General features: G+C 38.6%; 1 protein-coding gene across 2 annotated transcripts in view; it reads left to right on the top strand.

Annotated features, from left to right (window-relative positions):
* Window positions 1–1,470: 1,470 nt before the first annotated feature.
* Window positions 1,471–18,106, top strand: part of Slc5a12 (solute carrier family 5 member 12) — a 61,759-nt gene continuing 45,123 nt past the window's right edge. Inside the window, exons 1-2 of one of the 2 annotated variants that reach the window (XM_029474257.2) lie at window positions 1,471–1,803; window positions 9,304–9,369. In XM_029474257.2, the coding sequence (XP_029330117.1) occupies window positions 1,798–1,803; window positions 9,304–9,369 (72 nt within the window). In that variant the 5' untranslated portion in view covers window positions 1,471–1,797. Of the gene's footprint in view, window positions 2,137–9,303; window positions 9,370–18,106 lie in introns of both variants that reach the window. The other variant, XM_021155925.3, reaches the window with a different exon arrangement.

Below are 18,106 nucleotides of genomic sequence, written 5' to 3'. Positions count from 1 at the left end.
ATGGAGAACAAAATCAAATACAAGGTTTAAGAAAAAAGCAGTTCTGAAAGACTTACTTGGCACAGGATTACCACAAACCTTCAGTTTGTAAATATGAAATATCTGTAAATCTGAATAAATTAAAAAATTAAGACAAGGAACACCTGAGCTTTCTGATAAGAATAATTAAAAGGGTACTTAAAATAAAGATATTAGAGATTCAGTGTCCCATTTATAAAAATTCCATATATTGTGCAAATCTAGGGAAGAAATTTTAATAACAGAACACAAAGGGGTTATTGGGGGTGGAAGGTCTTCACTTCTTGAATCTGCCTTTGGTACATTCTGACATATGACACAGGTCCCTGAAGGGAATTAGGAACTGGGATTGCTGTCTAGCCTGAACAAATAATCAAGACTGGCTCAGTTATCCAAGAGCAAAATTAAGAATTTCTTCTGTTTAAGAGAAAGTGTTCAGTTGTTGGACATCATAGATAACTTAAAATTTCTCCTTTTGGATTTTGACTGCTTTCTATTTTTATTTGTTCATATTTACAGAGTATAGGAAGAAGACCCTTTGCCTCTGTCTCTATGAAGTTAGTCATTTGTAGCATCAGATCCAAGGACACACAGACAGGCTTGGATGTGCAGAAATTGTTGAAAACAGATGAAAAGAATTGTCAGGTATGAAGGAGAACTAAGAGATCACTACAAGAATTAAACTGGAGGGACCAGACAGGATACAAAGCAGAGGATACATAACTAGATCCTGTATACTAGGAAGAATTTGTTGAGATGAGGACAGAAAAGCAGTGTGAGAAATCAGAGAATATCTCACAAATGTCCTGCTAAGAGATGATTCCAGTTGTCCAAGGATCTACAAAGAGGAGAAGCTGGAATACCATACTCCATCTTCCTTATCCTCTTACTGGACTTGGTTGTAACACCAGCTTAGTCTTTGTATGCCAGTATAAAAAAACAAGTGAATATAACAGAGTGGAGGAGAAAATAATGTGGGCTACAGATGATTTATCGATTACTGGTTAATCCATTCTCTGAGTTGGAAAGTCAAGGGAGATTGCTCTATTTAAAGTTTTCTATTGTAAGTGCAAAGGTATAAGAACAAAAGGTGTCAGGAAGTGTGAGATTCAAAGTCTCATGGTGTCTTATGCCAGTGTTCCAGGGGAAGCTCAGGAAAGTGAAGTGTTTTATTAACAGTAACAGATGTGATTGTGATGTGGGCAAAGGTCTCTGGATTACTTCCTGATTGCTCTTTACCCTCCACCCCACAGCCCTGGCAATTGTAGGTATGAACACTCCACACTTCCTTAGTCAGGAGACAGATGCCACTGACAGTTGTGTTTGCATTTTTATGTTCCACTTCAGGAATAATGAAATGCTGAAGTAGTCAAATTTTATCACCTCCATGTTTTCTAGTAATGTTTAACTTTCATTTAAAAAAAATCTAGGAGATAATAAAAGCATGCCATTGGGCCAGCCTACTCCCTCTACCCCCCAGAAACTTCAGGAGTCCTCTGGCAGATGTTGCAGAAGAAACGCAGACAGCTAGTGGCCAGAATCTGATCCCAGTTTGTCATTTTTCCCCCTTGGTGTCAGTTTCACTACTAATTGTATTTCTACAGCCAGCTTTAGAGAACTTTGAGGACTGTTGAGTATCTGAAAACTTACACATGGATGGATGATCTTCAACTCTTCAGAGAACCAAATTCTTCCTTCCATCTCAAAAAAGCTTTGGCTGTTGGAAATATCTCAGTGAGCCCTGCTTGAAAGAGACTCTCTTGTGTTCCACTTCCAAGCATGAAGGTGAAGAACTTTGAAGCTTGGGATTATGTTGTGTTTGCAGGTCTCTTCGTCATTTCCTCTGGAATTGGCGTCTTCTTTGCCATAAAGGAGAGAAAAAAGACAACATCTCGGGAATTCTTAGTAGGAGGAAGGCAAATGAGCTTTGGCCCTGTAGCTTTGTCTCTGACAGCCAGCTTCATGTCAGCTGTCACTGTCCTGGGGACTCCTGCTGAAGTCTACCGCTTTGGGGCATCCTTCTTCCTTTTCCTCATTTCATATGTATTCGTGGTCTTTTTCACATCTGAGCTCTTTCTTCCTGTGTTCTACAGATCTGGCATCACAAGCACCTATGAGGTAAGAAACCACCTCCCTGCCCACATCATGGAGATGGCACTTGCTTTCCACACAAAAAGTCTTCCTTTTTCTCACTTTGTTGTTTTTCTATGACATCTTGACATTAGTAGTAGATGACTATTTTCAAAGCAATTCCACACTGTTTAAAAAAGACAATATGTAGTATATGGGGTGGGAGGTGTAGTGCTAGGTTTTGGCTGTAGACACATCTGTTTGTCACTCTGTAGAAGGTAACTAGCAATGTCACTCCCACTGGCTAGTTCCATGATTTAATAAGTATCCATGATATAAAAATGGACGCACTATTTAATTGATGAAAGATAAGTAAGATTAAAAGAGATAATGCCATTTTTATTGTCATTAGCATGACCACTCTGAAAAAGTAAATGGAATACGGGGTACTAGTATTATAATTTTCAGCAGAGAAAAGTAAGATCTAGATAGGTATGTTAGTCATGTTTTAAAACTAGCTGAAAATCTACTGAGAAGCCAATATTTGTATACGATCATTTAAAGGCCTGTATATCAAACAGTAGCTCCCTAATGCTAGTTATTGCTCCACTCCAGTTTTAAGTAGCAGATGGAAATATTTTGGAAAAGGAAGAAATATTTTAGTAGAAAGAAATTCCCAAATAATAAAAATAGGAGAATTATTGTAATGAAGGGGAAATAAGACTATGGAATTTTGGCCTTTAAACAATGCTAAATAAAACCAACATGTTCAAAACTGAATTTTCATGCCCAGTATTTAAGTGTGCTTATAAATCAGATTTTTTTGTGAAGGAAAAAATATTTAACTTCATTGCCAAAAACCCTGAAAGTCATAGCAGAAGACTCAGAAAAAAAAAACTTACTTAAAAAAATATCTGTGAGATAAATGATCACTAAATGTTTCTCTAGTCTTCCAAAGCTGTTCATGCAGATACATATTCTCCAGTAGGTCTTAAGACATACAGTTTCATGGACTATCTTATCCCAAATGTTCAACATAATTATCCTGCTTCTAAGAAATTAATCACAGTTGGGCAATTAAACAGCCATTGCTTGAGACACAACCTCAAGAGAAAAACAAGTAAATGCATGCTTAGCTCTATAAACTGTGCACATATGCTATTCAATTGTAATGTACTTCTGAAAACCAAAATGTGGCCGAGATTTTCTCATCCATCCGTGAAGATTTGACAGTAGAAGGCATTGATTGCTGAGTTTTCTAGTTTTGTTCTGGAAATGTTTTTAACATTTTCCACTCTTATGCCTATGTTTCCTTTTGGAATACATGTTGTGGTCAGCTATTAATTTAATAAATACCCATTCAGCACTTACTCTGTCCTATGCACACCTTCAGGTCTTGCGGACATAAGTAAAGTGCTGTACTGCCCTCATGGGGGCAGCATTCATGCAAAAGGAAACAATAAATACATAATACATATAGCACAAGGCTATATGCATTTAGCTGTGTGTTAAGTGCTGTTCTAAGTATTATCTGTATTAACTCGTTTGGTATTTGTAAGCACAAAAATCGCAGCTCTTGCCTCATGGAATAAGAGATAGCTTATTCTGTAGCCAAATTTAAGTGAATATAGCCTTGGAGATACATAATGAGGTTAACAAAGGTTCTATGTTTACTTAAAATTAATTGAGTAATATATTCACACGAAGAAACCTGCCTTCTCTAAACCTTGTAACTTGTATCTAATTTGAGTAAAGTGAATGAGAATTGCAAAAGCAATTCAGCAAATTCCAAACACATAATTTTCAGGAAACCAAGGATTCAAACCTGAAAAACCTCTGACACATGGCTCTCAGTGCAGCTAGGCCAGGTCAGCTCTGAATAGATTCAAACTCCTTTCAAATTTACAGGTTAGATTTAGTATACAAACCTATTTTAAAAGTACTATTGCTTACCAGAAGATTTTTTAAAATCCTTCTTAGGACATAAGGATTGTGTAGAGTGCTTATAAGGTTATTTTGAGAAAGGCTTCTTTTTTATATATATAAGAATTGACAGTGTGGCCTAGACATGGAGAGCAGGAACTCTAAGTGTGAGCCTCCTTGGCATTGAATGATGGTTTTGCCACATGCTAGCTTCACCGCAAGAAAAAATTCTCTATATCCGGTTTTCACAGTCCAAATATTGTTAATAATACTTCTGTCTCAAAGGATGGTATATGTAGTTACTTTTATAGACCTGGGCTAGAATAGTATGTCGGCATTTCTATTATTTTCTCTCTCGTTTTTTGATTTTTTTATTGGATATTCTCTTTATTTACATATGTTATCCCCATTTCCCGGTCCCCCATCACCACCCTGCCAAAAATTCCTATCTCATCCTCCCTCCATCTGCGTCTATGAGAGTGTTCCTTCATCCATCCACCCACTCCTGCCTCCCCACCCTGACATTCCCCTACACTGGGGCATCGAGCCTTCACAGAACCAAGTGCCTCTCCTCCCACTGATGCCCAACAAAGCCATCCTGTGCTACGAATGCAGCTGGAGCCATGGGTCCCTCCATGTGTACACTTTGGTTGGTGGTTTAGTTCCTGGGAGCTTTGGGGGAGGGTGGTGTCTGGTAGGTTGATATTGTTGTTCTTCCTATGGGGTTGCAAACATTGTTTCTTCAAATGATGTGGCATTTGAGTTTTTTTTTTTATGCCCCATTATAGAGTAAAATATATGACTTTTGGGATCTTTTCAGGTGTGAAAGACTGAAATAAGTGTACTGTATTTTCCATTCCTTGAACATCAACCAGTTTTGTCATTTGCTTTGATAAATAAAAATTTTCAGACAATTAGTGAGTTTTGACTCTAGACCTCATGAAATTTATAGCTTCTGTGTTTGTCCCTTGGAATATTGCCATTATATTGCTATGCAAGCACGCTGGCACAACTGATCTAGCTCTGGAACAAGAATAGACACATACCACTACTACCACCACCATCATCACCACCACCACTACCACCCCCATCACCACCATTATCACCACCACCACCATCATCACCACCACCACCACCACCACCACCACCACCAACAACAACAACAACAGCAACAGAAGGGTGGCAAGCTGGCTGAATACCCACTTCCACATATGTATGTAGGCTGGGCTATTCCATTCCTCAAGCCATTGAGTGTACAGTTGATTAGAGCTGCACAGGAGCTTGGAGCAATAACAGAGGAGTAACCATTAACCTCAGTGAGATGAAGAATAGTCATTCTTGAGTTCTGATCCCGTCACTTTTGGGATGAATATTCTAGTTGTTTTCAGTTGCAGTGATTAAAAAACTGCCTGAAGCAAAGTTAGGGAGGAAAGTGGTTGTTTCATCTTATAGATGTCAATTCAATAGAGGAGGAAGCTCAAGCAGGAACTCACCTTAGACAGGAATTGAAACATAGACCATGAATACACACTAGTTACATGGCTTGCTCTGCCTGCTTTTTTTTAAATTTAACCCAGGACCACCTTTCCAAGGGTGGCACTATCTCCAGTGGCCTAGTCCATCTTTTATCAGAAAATGTCCTACAGACTCAATGGAGCTATTCCTCAATTAAAGTTCCTTTTTTGCTTGATTCTACTTTGTTTCAAGTTGACAGAAACTAATCAACACAGTGGGTAAATTACAGGAATAGGCAACTGTTTGGGTGCTTGGATAGGCAGTGGGATTTCAAGAAAAAACTGCATCTGTGCAACTTTATCACCAGCTCATCCCATGTCAAAGCATAAGAATTATTTTCATCCATGTGTTCTACGTTAGGTTTAGCTCTCTCTGCCTTTGCCTCTTGAGAGCTGGGTATAAAGGGACACAAACCACACCCAGCATAGTTCAGTTTCAATAGCATACATTTTCATTATCTCTAATTTGATTCTATCTTCATTTCAATTTAGTTTAAATTCATTTTCTGTGCTAATACGTCCAGCTTATTATTTACTCTTAAACTGTTTAAAATATGTTTCATATTCTATCATTATGTTTAGCTTCTTTGACCTTCCTAGTTCTTTCAATCTCAAGTTTTCATAACCAAACCACTTAGATTATAATTGTCTCACACAGTGATCTCTGAAAATTTATGTATTACATTTTAGTAAGTTAGGTTTAGTTCTTTGGAGAATTAGAGTCCATGGCATGATTTTGATAATACTTTGGTAAGTAATATGTCTAAATGTTATAGAATACTATTTCATCAGAATAAATTATACTATAAAATATTTGTCCTAAAATGAATATTTGATATATGATAAGATACAACCCAATATTATGAGGATTTTAGTTTAGTCTATGAAGGAATTAGCTTTTGATACTGTTTGGTTAAGGAGTGGCATATTTTATGTGGTTTCTATTTTAGGGTTATAGTCTAGCTGAATGTGGAGAATAATATTAGCGTTTTAACCACTGAAGCAATTGGACTAAGTAGGAGTCTGTTGCCAAAATAAAGAAGGAAAGTTAATTTTAAAGCAGCATTAAAAGAAACAAACCAAGTGTTTCTGTTTGAAAGTGTGGTATACCAGGCTCTTTTCTTGAATTGGATGTGTTATGAAGGCAGACAATGAGGTAAGATTAGCTTCAGATTATTAATATTTCAGTGTGAGTAACCATGGAAAGTAGATTTAATGTGTCTCGAGTTAGGAAATAATGTGGCTGGTCCAAGTCTAGTGTTCTAAGAAAAGAAACAATGAAATGATATTAAATTATTGGGACTTTTAAAAACAGACATGAAATATGTGGTTTTTCTGTTAGACTCGGGTTTTGCTAAGATAACCAATAAGTTCAGGAAAACACGTGGAAGGAGGAGCATATACAGTCTTTTGATGTAGAACTGTGTGATGTCATGCAGGAGAAAATAGTCTTAGGTCATTGAAAGAGGGAACATCCGCCAGGGCGATGGAGCCAAAGGGAAAGGACTGGCAACTAAGAGTGCAGAGAAGGTCAAAGGTCAACGGGGGCAAACTTAGGCACTTCTGTGGGAATGTGCCACTGCAGCAGTGATTTGGCCTAGGTGAATTCAGCTTGAATGTTTGATCTTCAGAAATGAAAGGTTATAAGTTTCTTTGTTTCAAGCCACCCATATTCGTACATACCCAACAGGGACTGATGCCCTTAAAAGTATTTAGTATATCTGAGTAACAGGAAAGAGAATATGCATAGGAATATGGATGCCAGCTGGATCAATCTCCCTGAGAGATATATAACTAAAAGTACTTGGAACAAATATGAAACTTTAAATTTGAAGAGAATCTCTCTCTCTCTCATTTTTAATTAATGTTGAAAAGTGAAAAACAATCAAACAGCTTTTGGTTGCCATCAACACATAAGTGACACTTATTACACCTTTATAAGTACTTTGCCATGGTGGTAATTGTTGTGGTTCAGAGGAACTATAGCTGGGTAGGACTGTTCTCTGATTGGTTGTCAAATACTGAATGGTCAGCTTCGAAACCATATATGTGTAAGGGTCTGAATATTGCTGAAGGAAGACCCTAGACTTAGATAGTAGGCAAAAGTAAAGAGTGATTATTCTACAGAAACAATCAGCACTCAGGGGTCATCCATTCTCTAAAATAGTGACCCCAGACACAGGTACATAGGCCTTCTTATAGAGAACAGGGGGTAGGGGAGGACTCTCTAGAAGGATTAGGTAATCTAAAATTTCATTGGTGGGTGCTAGGGGTCACAAGTGGTCATTTGTCTGCATTCCTATGTCATGAACGTTCAACCATGTGATGAAATAGGGCTGTCCAGCACAGACAACCCATTCTGGGATAAGATATTTCCCATTTTTTTGTGGTTGTCTTCAGGCAGTTCTTTGGGAGGGGGTTTTATGATCTTTTTCTAGATCTCTCTCACTGGAGCTGGGTTTTATGGCCTAGTTTCTGGGACTTAGGCCTCGTCCTTAAATGGAGACAAATGGGAACTATGTTGTTCTTGCATATACACAAACACCAATAAAGGACTTAGTAGGTTATACTTATAGATATTTGTGCATACAGATACAGAGATAGCCACATCCACATACATAATAATAATCAAAGAAAAAGAGGCTATCAACTTGTGGAGGGCCATAGAAGGGACTTAAGGGATGGTAACTCAAAGGAGCTGATGGACAAAATAGAAGGGGAAAGTGGTGTAATTCTATGTCATTAGAATATTAAGATATAAAAATATAATAATTATCAGTTTAGATACAAGTAATTATTTAATCTGGAGAAAATCTGGGAAGCACACATATAACCTAAGATAGACAGGTGTAGCCAGGCAATAAAGCAGAGTAAGCCAGAAAGGCATATATTGTTTTAGCAACCATAGTCACTGGAGATTTTGAGATCAGTGTGATCAGAGCTGTTCTAAGAGATACAATGTCATGGGTATGCACTCATAGAACATACTGCCAAGGCTTAGTTAAAATAGGCAATGAGAAGGCAGCAAAATTAGTCTAGAAAAGAAGAAACAAAAACTTAGACTAAGTTGTGGGCAGAAGGGACATAAAAGATACATCAGTGTGGGTCCAGCAGGAAGAACACTGGTTAGAAAATGAGAAGTAAACTTTCAAGCAAGCAGTCTACTTGCCCTCCATAACTACTGCAAAAAAAAAAAGATGAAGGACTAGATATTAACATGTTTACTTTTAGCAATCCATGTTCCCCCACCTGGTGGTTATTTCCAAGGAAACATACCATAAAATAGTGTTATAAACCCAAATCCTATATTCAAAGGAATACTAAGAAATTAAAAAAAAAAAAAGTCAGCTGCTTGTGGTGGTTTGAATAAGAATGGCCTTACTGGCTTGTATATTTTAATGCAGAGTCATCAGAGAGTGGCATTTACTTAAGAAGGAGTAAGAGGTGTGGCCTTGTTGGAGGAAATATGTCACTGCAAGTGGGCTTCAAGGTTTCAAAAGCCCAAGCCAAGTTCCCAGTTCCCTGGCTTTTCCTTCCTGCTGCCTGTGGATCAGCATGTAGAACTCTCAGCTACTTCTCCAGCACCATGTCTGCCTGCGTGCCACCATTTTTCCCACCCCGATGACAATGGACTAAACTTCTGAATCTGTAATCAACTCCCAATTAAACGTTTTCCTTCATAAGAGATTGCATAGTCATGGTGTCTGTTCACAGCAATACATTGCTGACTAAGACACAACTAAAGCTTACTGATTGCTTTTCTTTCTCTGTTTTCTAGTATTTACAGCTACGATTCAACAAGCCAGTTCGATATGCAGCAACCATTATCTACATCGTGCAGACGGTGAGGAGTAAGGGTTGTGGAAGGGTTGGAAAGTGAAGATGCAAAAATACAGTTACAGCTGTTTATTCGTGGGGAAATGATCTCAATGAAAGGATAAGTTTCTTTCTAAGAGGTTACTACTTTTTTCTAAAGATAACACTTTTAAAATTAGATATTTTCTTTATTTACATTTCAAATGTTATCCCCTTTCTTAGCTTCCCCTCTGAAACCTCCCTCTCCCCTACCCCTTTCCCCTGCTCACCAACTCATTCTCTCCGACTTCCTGGCCCTGGCATTCCCCTATAGGGGGGCATAGAACCTTCACAGGCCCAAGGGCCTCTCCTCCCATTAATGACCAACTAGGCCATCCTCTGCTACATATGCAGCTAGAGTTACGAGTCCCACCATGTGTTTTCTTTGGTTGATGATTAAGTCCCAGAGAGCTCTGGAGGTACTGGTTAGTTCATATTGTTGTTCCTCCTATGGAACTGCAAACTCTTTCAGCTCCTTGGGTACTTTCTCTAGCTCCTTCATTGGGGACCCTGTGCACTGTCCAATGGATATCTGTGAGCATCCACTTCTGTATTTGTGAGGCACTAGCATAACCTCTCAGGAGATAGCTATATAAGGCTCCTGTCATCAAGCTCTTGTTGGCATCCACAATAGTGTCTGGTTTTGGTGGTTGTTTATGGGATGAACCCCCATGTGGGAGAGTCTCTGGATGGTCATTCCTTCCGCCTCAGCTCCGAACTTTGTCTCTGTAACTCCTTCCATGGATATTTTATTTGCCCTTCTGAGAAGGATCGAAGTATCCACATTTTGGTCTTCTTTCTTCTTGAGTTTCATATGTTTTGCAAATTGTATCTTGGGTATTCCAAGCTTCTGGGATAATATCCACTTATCAGTAAATGCATATCATGTGTGTTCTTTTGTGATTGGATTACCTCACTCAGGGTAATATCCCCCAGATCCATCCATTTGTTAAGAATTTCATAAATTCATTGTTTTTAATATTTGAGTAGTACTCCATTGTGTAAATGTACCATATTTTCTGTATCCATTCCTCTGTTGAGGGACATGTGGATTCTTTCAAGCTTCTGGCTATTATAAATAAGGCTGCTATGAACATAGTGGAGTATGTGTCCTTATTACCTGTTGGATCATCTTCTGGGTATATGCCCAGGAATGGTATTGCTGGGTCCTCAGGTAGTACTATGTCCAATTTTATGAGGAACCGCCAAACTGATTTCTTGAGTGGTTGTACCAGCTTGCAGTACCACCAGCAATGGAGGAGGAGTGTTCCTCTTTCTCCACATCCTCACAAGCATCTGCTGTCATCTGAGTTTTTGATCTTAGCTATTCTGACTAGTGTAAGGTGGAATCTCAAGGTTGTTTTGATTTGCATTTCCCTGATGACTAAGGATGTTGAAGATTTTTTCAGGTGCTTCTTGGCCATTCGGTATTCCTCAGTTAAGAATACTTTGTTTAGCCCTGTACCCTATTTTTTTAATAGATTTATTTGTTTTTCTGTAGTCTAACTTTTTGTGTATATATTTCTTAGCCCTCTATCAGATTAAGATGTGTAATTACCTTGAGATAAATCTACCCAACATATATTGCTTATTTCCAGACTAACAACTAGTAATAAATTGTAAGCTGGTTATAATAGCTTAGGCATTTAATCTCAGCATTTGAGAAGCAGATACAGATGGATCTCCCCGAATTCCTAGACACTCTGTTTTATAATGAGAGTAAGGCTAACCAGGGCTACAAGTGAGACCTTTCCTCAAAACAAACATAACATATATCAAAACCAAATTTTTAGAGGCCAGATGGCAAACAATTTTCTTCAAAATTATTTCATTATCTAAAATTTTAAGACTTGATTATGGAATGGTCTGATAAGTTGTTTTCATTGTGAGACATGTTCTACCTATGTAACTCATGCTGGAAGTTCTGCTCCTGTATCACAAGTCCTGTGATCAGACATGCACTACTTTGCCTGGCTTAATTTTAAAACCAATAAGTTGAGTCACTTCAGAAATGCCTGCTTTTCTATAAGTCCTTTGTCTCCACTGTAGTGATTTTCTTTTTTTTTTTTAATAAATTAGGTATTTTTCCCATTTACATTTCCAATGCTATCCCAAAAGTCCCCCATAGCCACCCACCCCCCATTCCCCTTGCCACCCACTCCCCCTTTTTGGCCCTGGCTTTCCCCTGTATTGGGGCATATAAAGTTTGCATGTCCAATGGGCCTCTCTTTCCACTGATGGCCTACTAGGCCATCTTTTGATACATATGCAGCTAGAGACATGAGCTCCGGGGTACTGGTTAGTTCATATTGTTGTTCCACCTATAGGGTTGCAGACCCCTTTAGCTCCTTGGGTACTTTCTCTAGCTCCTCTATTGGGGGCCCTGTGGTCCATTCAATAGCTGACTGTGAGTATCCACTTCTGTGTTTGCTAGGCCCCAGCATAGTTTCACAAGAGGCAGCTATATCTGGGTCCTTTCAGCAAAATCTTGCTAGTGTATGCAATGGTGTCAATGTTTGAAAGCTGATTCTGGGATGGATCCCTGCATATAGCAATAACTAGATGGTCCATCCTTTAGTCACAGCTCCAAATTTTGTCTCTGTAACTCCTTCCATGGGTGTTTTGTTCCCAATTCTAAGAAGAGGCAAAGTGTCCACACTTTGGTCTTTGTTTTTCTTGAGTTTCATGCGTTTAGCAAATTGTATCTTATATCTTGGGTTTCCTAAGTTTCTCGGCTAATATCCACTTATCAGTGAGTACATATTGTGTGTGTTCCTTTGTGATTGGGTTAGCTCACTCAGGATGATGCCCTCCAGGTCCATCGATTTGCCTAGGAATTTCATAAATTCATTCTTTTTAATAGCTGAGTAGTACTCCATTGTGTAAATGTACCACATTTTCTGTATCCATTCCTCTGTTGAGGGGCATCAGGGTTCTTTCCAGCTTCTGTCTATTATAAATAAGGCTTTTATGAACATAGTGGAGCATATGTCCTTCTTCCGGTTGGGACATCTTCTGGATATATGCCCAGGAGAGGTGTTACTGGATCCTCCGGTAGTACTATGTCCAATTTTCTGAGGAACCGCCAGACTGATTTCCAGAGTGGTTGTACAAGCTTGCAATCCCACCAACAATGGAGGAGTGTTCCTCTTTCTGCACATCCTTGCCAGCATCTGCTGTCACCTGAATTTTTCATCTTAGCCATTCTGACTGGTGTGAGGTGAAATCTCAGGGTTGTTTTGATATTTATTTCCCTGATGATTAAGGATGTTGAACATTTTTTTCAGGTGCTTCTCTGCCATTCGGTATTCCTCAGCTGAGAATTCTTTGTTCAGTTCTGAGCCCCATTTTTAATGGGGTTATTTGATTTTCTGGAGTCCACCTTCTTGAGTTCTTTATATATATTGGATATTAGTCCCCTATCTGATTTGGGATAGGGAAAGATCCTTTCCCAATCTGTTGGTGGTCTTTTTGTCTTATTGATGGTGTCTTTTGCCTTGCAGAAGCTTTGCAATTTTATGAGGTCCCATTTATTGATTCTCGATCTTACAGCACAAGCCATTGCTGTCTATTCAGGAATTTTCCCCCTGTACCCATATCTATGAGGCTTTCCCCTACTTCCTCCTCTATAAGTTTCAGTTTCTCGGGTTTTATGTGGAGTTCCTTAATCCACTTAGATTTGACCTTAGTACAAGGAGATAGAAATGGATCAATTCGCAATCTTCTACATGATAACAGCCAGTTGTGCCAGCACCATTTGTTGAAAATGCTGTCTTTTTTCCACTGGATGTCTTTAGCCCCCTTGTCAAAGATCAAGTGACCATACATGTTTGGGTACATCTTTGGGTCTTCAATTCTGTTCCATTGGTCTACTTGTCTGTTGCTATACCAGTACCATGCAGTTTTTATCACAATTGCTCTATAGTACAGCTTTAGGTCAGGCATGGTGATCCCACCAGAGGTTCTTTTATCCTTGAGAAGAGTTTTTGCTATCCTAGGTTTTTTGTTATTCCAGATGAATCTGCCGATTGCCCTTTCTAATTCGTTGAAGAATTGAGTTGGAATTTTGATGGGGATTGCATTGAATCTGTAAATTGCTTTTGGCAAGATAGCCATTTTTACTATATTGATCCTGCCAATCCATGAACGTGGGAGATCTTTCCATCCTCTGAGATCTTCTTTAATTTCTTTCTTCAGAGACATGAAGTTCTTATCATATAGATCTTTCACTTCCTTAGTTAGAGTCACGCCAAGGTATTATATATTATTTGTGACTATTGAGAAGGGTTTTGTTTCCCTAATTTCTTTCTCAGCCTGTTTATCCTTTGTGTACAGAAAGGCCATTGACTTGTTTGAGTTAATTTTACATCCAGCTACTTCATTGAAGCTGTTTATCAGTTTAGGAGTTCTCTGGTGTAATTTTTAGGGTCACTTATATATACTAACATATCATCTGCAAAAAGTGATATTTTGACCTCAACTTCTTCCTTTCCAATTTGTATCCCCTTGATCTCCTTTTGTTGTCTAATTGCTCTGGCTAAGACTTCAAGTAAAATGTTGAATAGGTAGGGAGAGTGTGGACAGCCTTGTCTAGTCCCTGATTTTAGAGGGATTGCTTCAAGCTTCTCACCATTCACTTTGATGTTGGCTACTGGTTTGCTGTAGATTGCTTTTATCATGTTTAGGTATGGGCCTTGAATTCCTGATCTTTCCAAGACTTTTATCATGAATGGGTGTTGGATTTTGTCAAATGCTTTCTCAGCATCTAATGAGATGATCATGTGGTTTTTGTCTTTGTGTTTTTTTTATATACTGTATTACTTTGATGAATTTCCGTATATTGAACCATCCATGCATCCCTGGGATGAAACCTAGTTGGTCAGGATGGATGATAGTTTTGACGTGTTCTTGGATTTGGTTAGCAAGAACTTTATTGAGGATTTTTGCATCAATATTCATAAGGGATATTGGTCTGAAGTTCTCTATCTTTTTTGGGTCTTTTTGTGGTTTAGGTATCAGAGTAATTGTGGCTTCATAGAATGAGTTTGGTAGAGTACCTCCTGTTTCTATTTTGTGGAATAGTTTGTGAAGAACTGGGATTAGATCTTCTTTAAAGGTCTGATAGAACTCTGCACTAAACCCATCTGGTCCTGGGCTTTTATTGGTTGGGAGACTATTAGTGACTGCTTCTATTTCTGTGGGGGATATAGGGCTGTTTAGATCATTACCCTTATCTTGATTCAACTTTGGTACCTGGTATCTGTCTAGAAACGTGTCCATTTCATCCAGGTTCTCCAGTTTTGTTGAATATAGCCTTTTGTAGAAGGATCTGATGGTGTTTTGGATTTCTTCAGGATTTGTTGTTATGTCTCCCATTTCATTTCTGATTTTGTTAATTAGAATGATGTCCCTGTGCCCTCTAGTGAGTCTGGCTAAGGGTTTATCTATCTTGTTGATTTTCTCAAAGAACCAGCTCCTCGATTGGTTGATTCTTTGATTAGTTCTTCTTGTTTCCACTTGGTTGATTTCGCCCCTGAGTTTGATTATTTCCTGCCGTCTACTCCTCTTGGGTGAATTTCCTTCCTTTTGTTCTAGAACTTTTAGGTGTGTTGTCAAGCTGCTAATGTGTGCTCTCTCTAGTTTCTTTTTGGAGGCACTCTGAGCTATGAGTTTTCCTCTTAGAAATGCTTTCATTGTGTCCCATAAGTTTGGGTATGTTGTGGCTTCATTTTCACTGAACTCTAAAAAGTCCTTAATTTCTTTCTTTATTCCTTCCTTTACCGAGGTATCATTGAGAAGAGTGTTGTTCAGTTTCCACGTGAATGTTGGCTTTCTATTATTTATTTTGCTATTGAAGATCAGCCTTAGTCCATGGTGATCTGATAGGGTGCATGGGACAATTTCAATATTTTTGTATCTGTTCAGGCTTCTTTTTTGACCAATTATGTGGTCAATTTTGGAGAAGGTACCATGAGGTGCTGAGAAGAAGGTATATCCTTTTGTTTTAGGATAAAATGTTCTATATATATCTGTCAGATCCAATTGTTTCATAACTTCTGTTAGTTTCACTGTGTCTCTGTTTAGTTTCTGTTTCCATGATCCGTCCATTGGTGAAAGTGGTGTGTTGAAGTCTCCCACTATTATTGTGTGAGGTGCAATGTGTGATTTGAGCTTTACTAAAGTTTCTTTAATGAATGTGGCTGCCCTTGTATTTGGAGCATAGATATTCAGAATTGATAGTTCCTCTTGGAGGATTTTACCTTTGATGTGTATGAAGTGCCTCTCCTTGTCTTTTTTGATGACTTTGGGTTGGAAGTCAATCTTATTAGATATTAGAATTGCTACTCCAGCTTGTTTCTTTCTACCATTTGCTTGGAAAATTGGTTTCCAGCCTTTCATTCTGAGGTAGTGTCTATCTTTTTCTCTGAGATGAGTTTCCTGTAAGCAGCAAAATGTTGGGTCTTGTTTGTGTAGCCAGTTTGTTAGTATATGTCTTTTTATTGGGGGAATCAAGTCCTTTGATGTTAAGAGATTTTTGCTCTTCCTGTCTGACCAGCACCAGGGTGGCTGGGGTGCGGGGTCAGCTGACACCCGCCAGCTACCCACGACACCCGCCACAGGATCTTGAGACTTCTGGTGAGTGGAACACAGCGTCTGCTCCAATCTTTAAACAGTGACAATGATAACAACTAGCCCCAGAGATTACCAGATGGCGAAAGGTAAACGTAATAATCTTACTAACAGAAACCAAGACCACTCACCATCATCAGAACCCAGCACTCCCACTTCACCCAGTCCAGGGCACCCCAACACACCGGAGAAGCTAGACCGGGATCTAAAAGCATATCTCATGATGATGGTAGAGGACATCAAGAAGGACTTTAATAACACACTTAAAGAAATACAGGAGAACACTGCTAAACAGGTAGAAGACATTAAAGAGGAAGCACAAAAATCCCTTAAAGAATTGCAGGAGAACACTGCTAAACAGGTAGAAGACATTAAAGAGGAAGCACAAAAATCCCTTAAAGAATTGCAGGAAAACCAGACCAAACAGGTGATGGAATTGAATAAAACCATCCAAGACCTAAAAAGGGAAGTAGAGACAATGAAGAAAACCCAAATTGAGGCAACACTGGAGATAGAAACCCTAGGAAAGAAATCTGGAACCATAGATACCAGCATCAGCAACAGAATACAAGAGATGGAAGAGAGAATCTCAGGTGCAGAAGACTCCATAGAGAACATCGGCATGGCAATCAAAGAAAATACAAAATCCAAAAAGATCCTAACTCAAAACATCCAGGAAATCCAGGACAAAATGAGAAGACCAAACCTACGGATAATAGGAGTAGATGAGAATGAAGATTTTCAACTCAAAGGACCAGCAAATATCTTCAACAAAATTATAGAAGAAAACTTCCCAAACCTAAACAAAGAGATGCCCATGAACATACAAGAAGCTTACAGATCTCCAAATAGACTGGACCAGAAAAGAAATTCGTTCCGACACATAATAATCAGAACAACAAATGCACTAAATAAAGATAGAATACTAAAAGCAGTAAGGGAAAAAGGTCAAGTAACATATAAAGGCAAGCCTATCAGAATTACACTGGATTTTTCACCAGACTATGAAAGCCAGAAGGGCCTGGACAGATGTTATACAGAAACTAAGAGAACACAATTTCCAGCCCAGGCTACTATACCCAGCCAAACTCTCAATTACCATAGATGGAGAAACCAAAGTATTCCACGACAAAACCAAATTCACACATTATCTTTCCACAAATCCAGTCCTTCAAAGGATAATAGCAGAAAAAAACGAATACAAGGACGGAAACCACGTCATAGAAAAAGCAAGAAGGTAATCCCTCAACAAACCTAAAAGAAGACAGCCACAAGAACAGAACACCAACTCTAACAAGAAAAATAAAAGGAAGCAACAATTACTTCTCCCTAATATCTCTTAATATCAATGGACTCAACTCTCCAATAAAAAGACATAGACTAACAGACTGGCTACAGAAACAGGACCCAACATTTTGCTGCTTACAGGAAACTCATCTCAGAGAAAAAGATAGACACTATCTCAGAATGAAAGGCTGGAAAACAATTTTCCAAGCAAATGGTAGAAAGAAACAAACAGGAGTAGCCATTATAATATCTGATAATATTGACTTCCAAGCCAAATTCATCAAAAAAGACAAGGAAGGGCACTTCATTCTCATCAAAGTAAAATCCTCCAAGAGGAACTATCAATTCTGAATATCTATGCTCCAAATACAAGGGCAGCAACATTCATTAAAGAAACTTTAGTAAAGCTCAAAGCACACATTGCACCTTACACAATAATAGTGGGAGATTTCAACACACCACTTTCACCAATGGACAGATCATGGAAGCAGAAACTAAACAGGGACACAGTGAAACTAACAGAGGTTATGAAACAATTGGATCTGACAGATATCTACAGAACATTTTATCCTAAAACAAAAGGATATACCTTCTTCTCAGCACCTTAAGGTACTTTCTCCAAAACTGACCACATAACTGGTCACAAAACAAGCCTCAACATATACAAAAATATTGAAATTGTCCCATGCATCCTATCAGATCACCATGGACTAAGACTGATCTTCAATAACAAAATAAATAATAGAAAGCCAACACACACGTGGAAACTAAACAACACTCTTCTCAATGATACCTTGGTCAAGGAAGGA

The sequence above is a fragment of the Mus caroli genome, unplaced genomic scaffold, assembly GCF_978045245.1.
Source record: "Mus caroli unplaced genomic scaffold, Mus_caroli_1 scaffold_2, whole genome shotgun sequence".
Taxonomy (NCBI): domain Eukaryota; kingdom Metazoa; phylum Chordata; class Mammalia; order Rodentia; family Muridae; genus Mus; species Mus caroli.
Note: the sequence above shows the minus strand (reverse complement) of the source record. Positions and strands in the feature narration are given on the sequence as shown.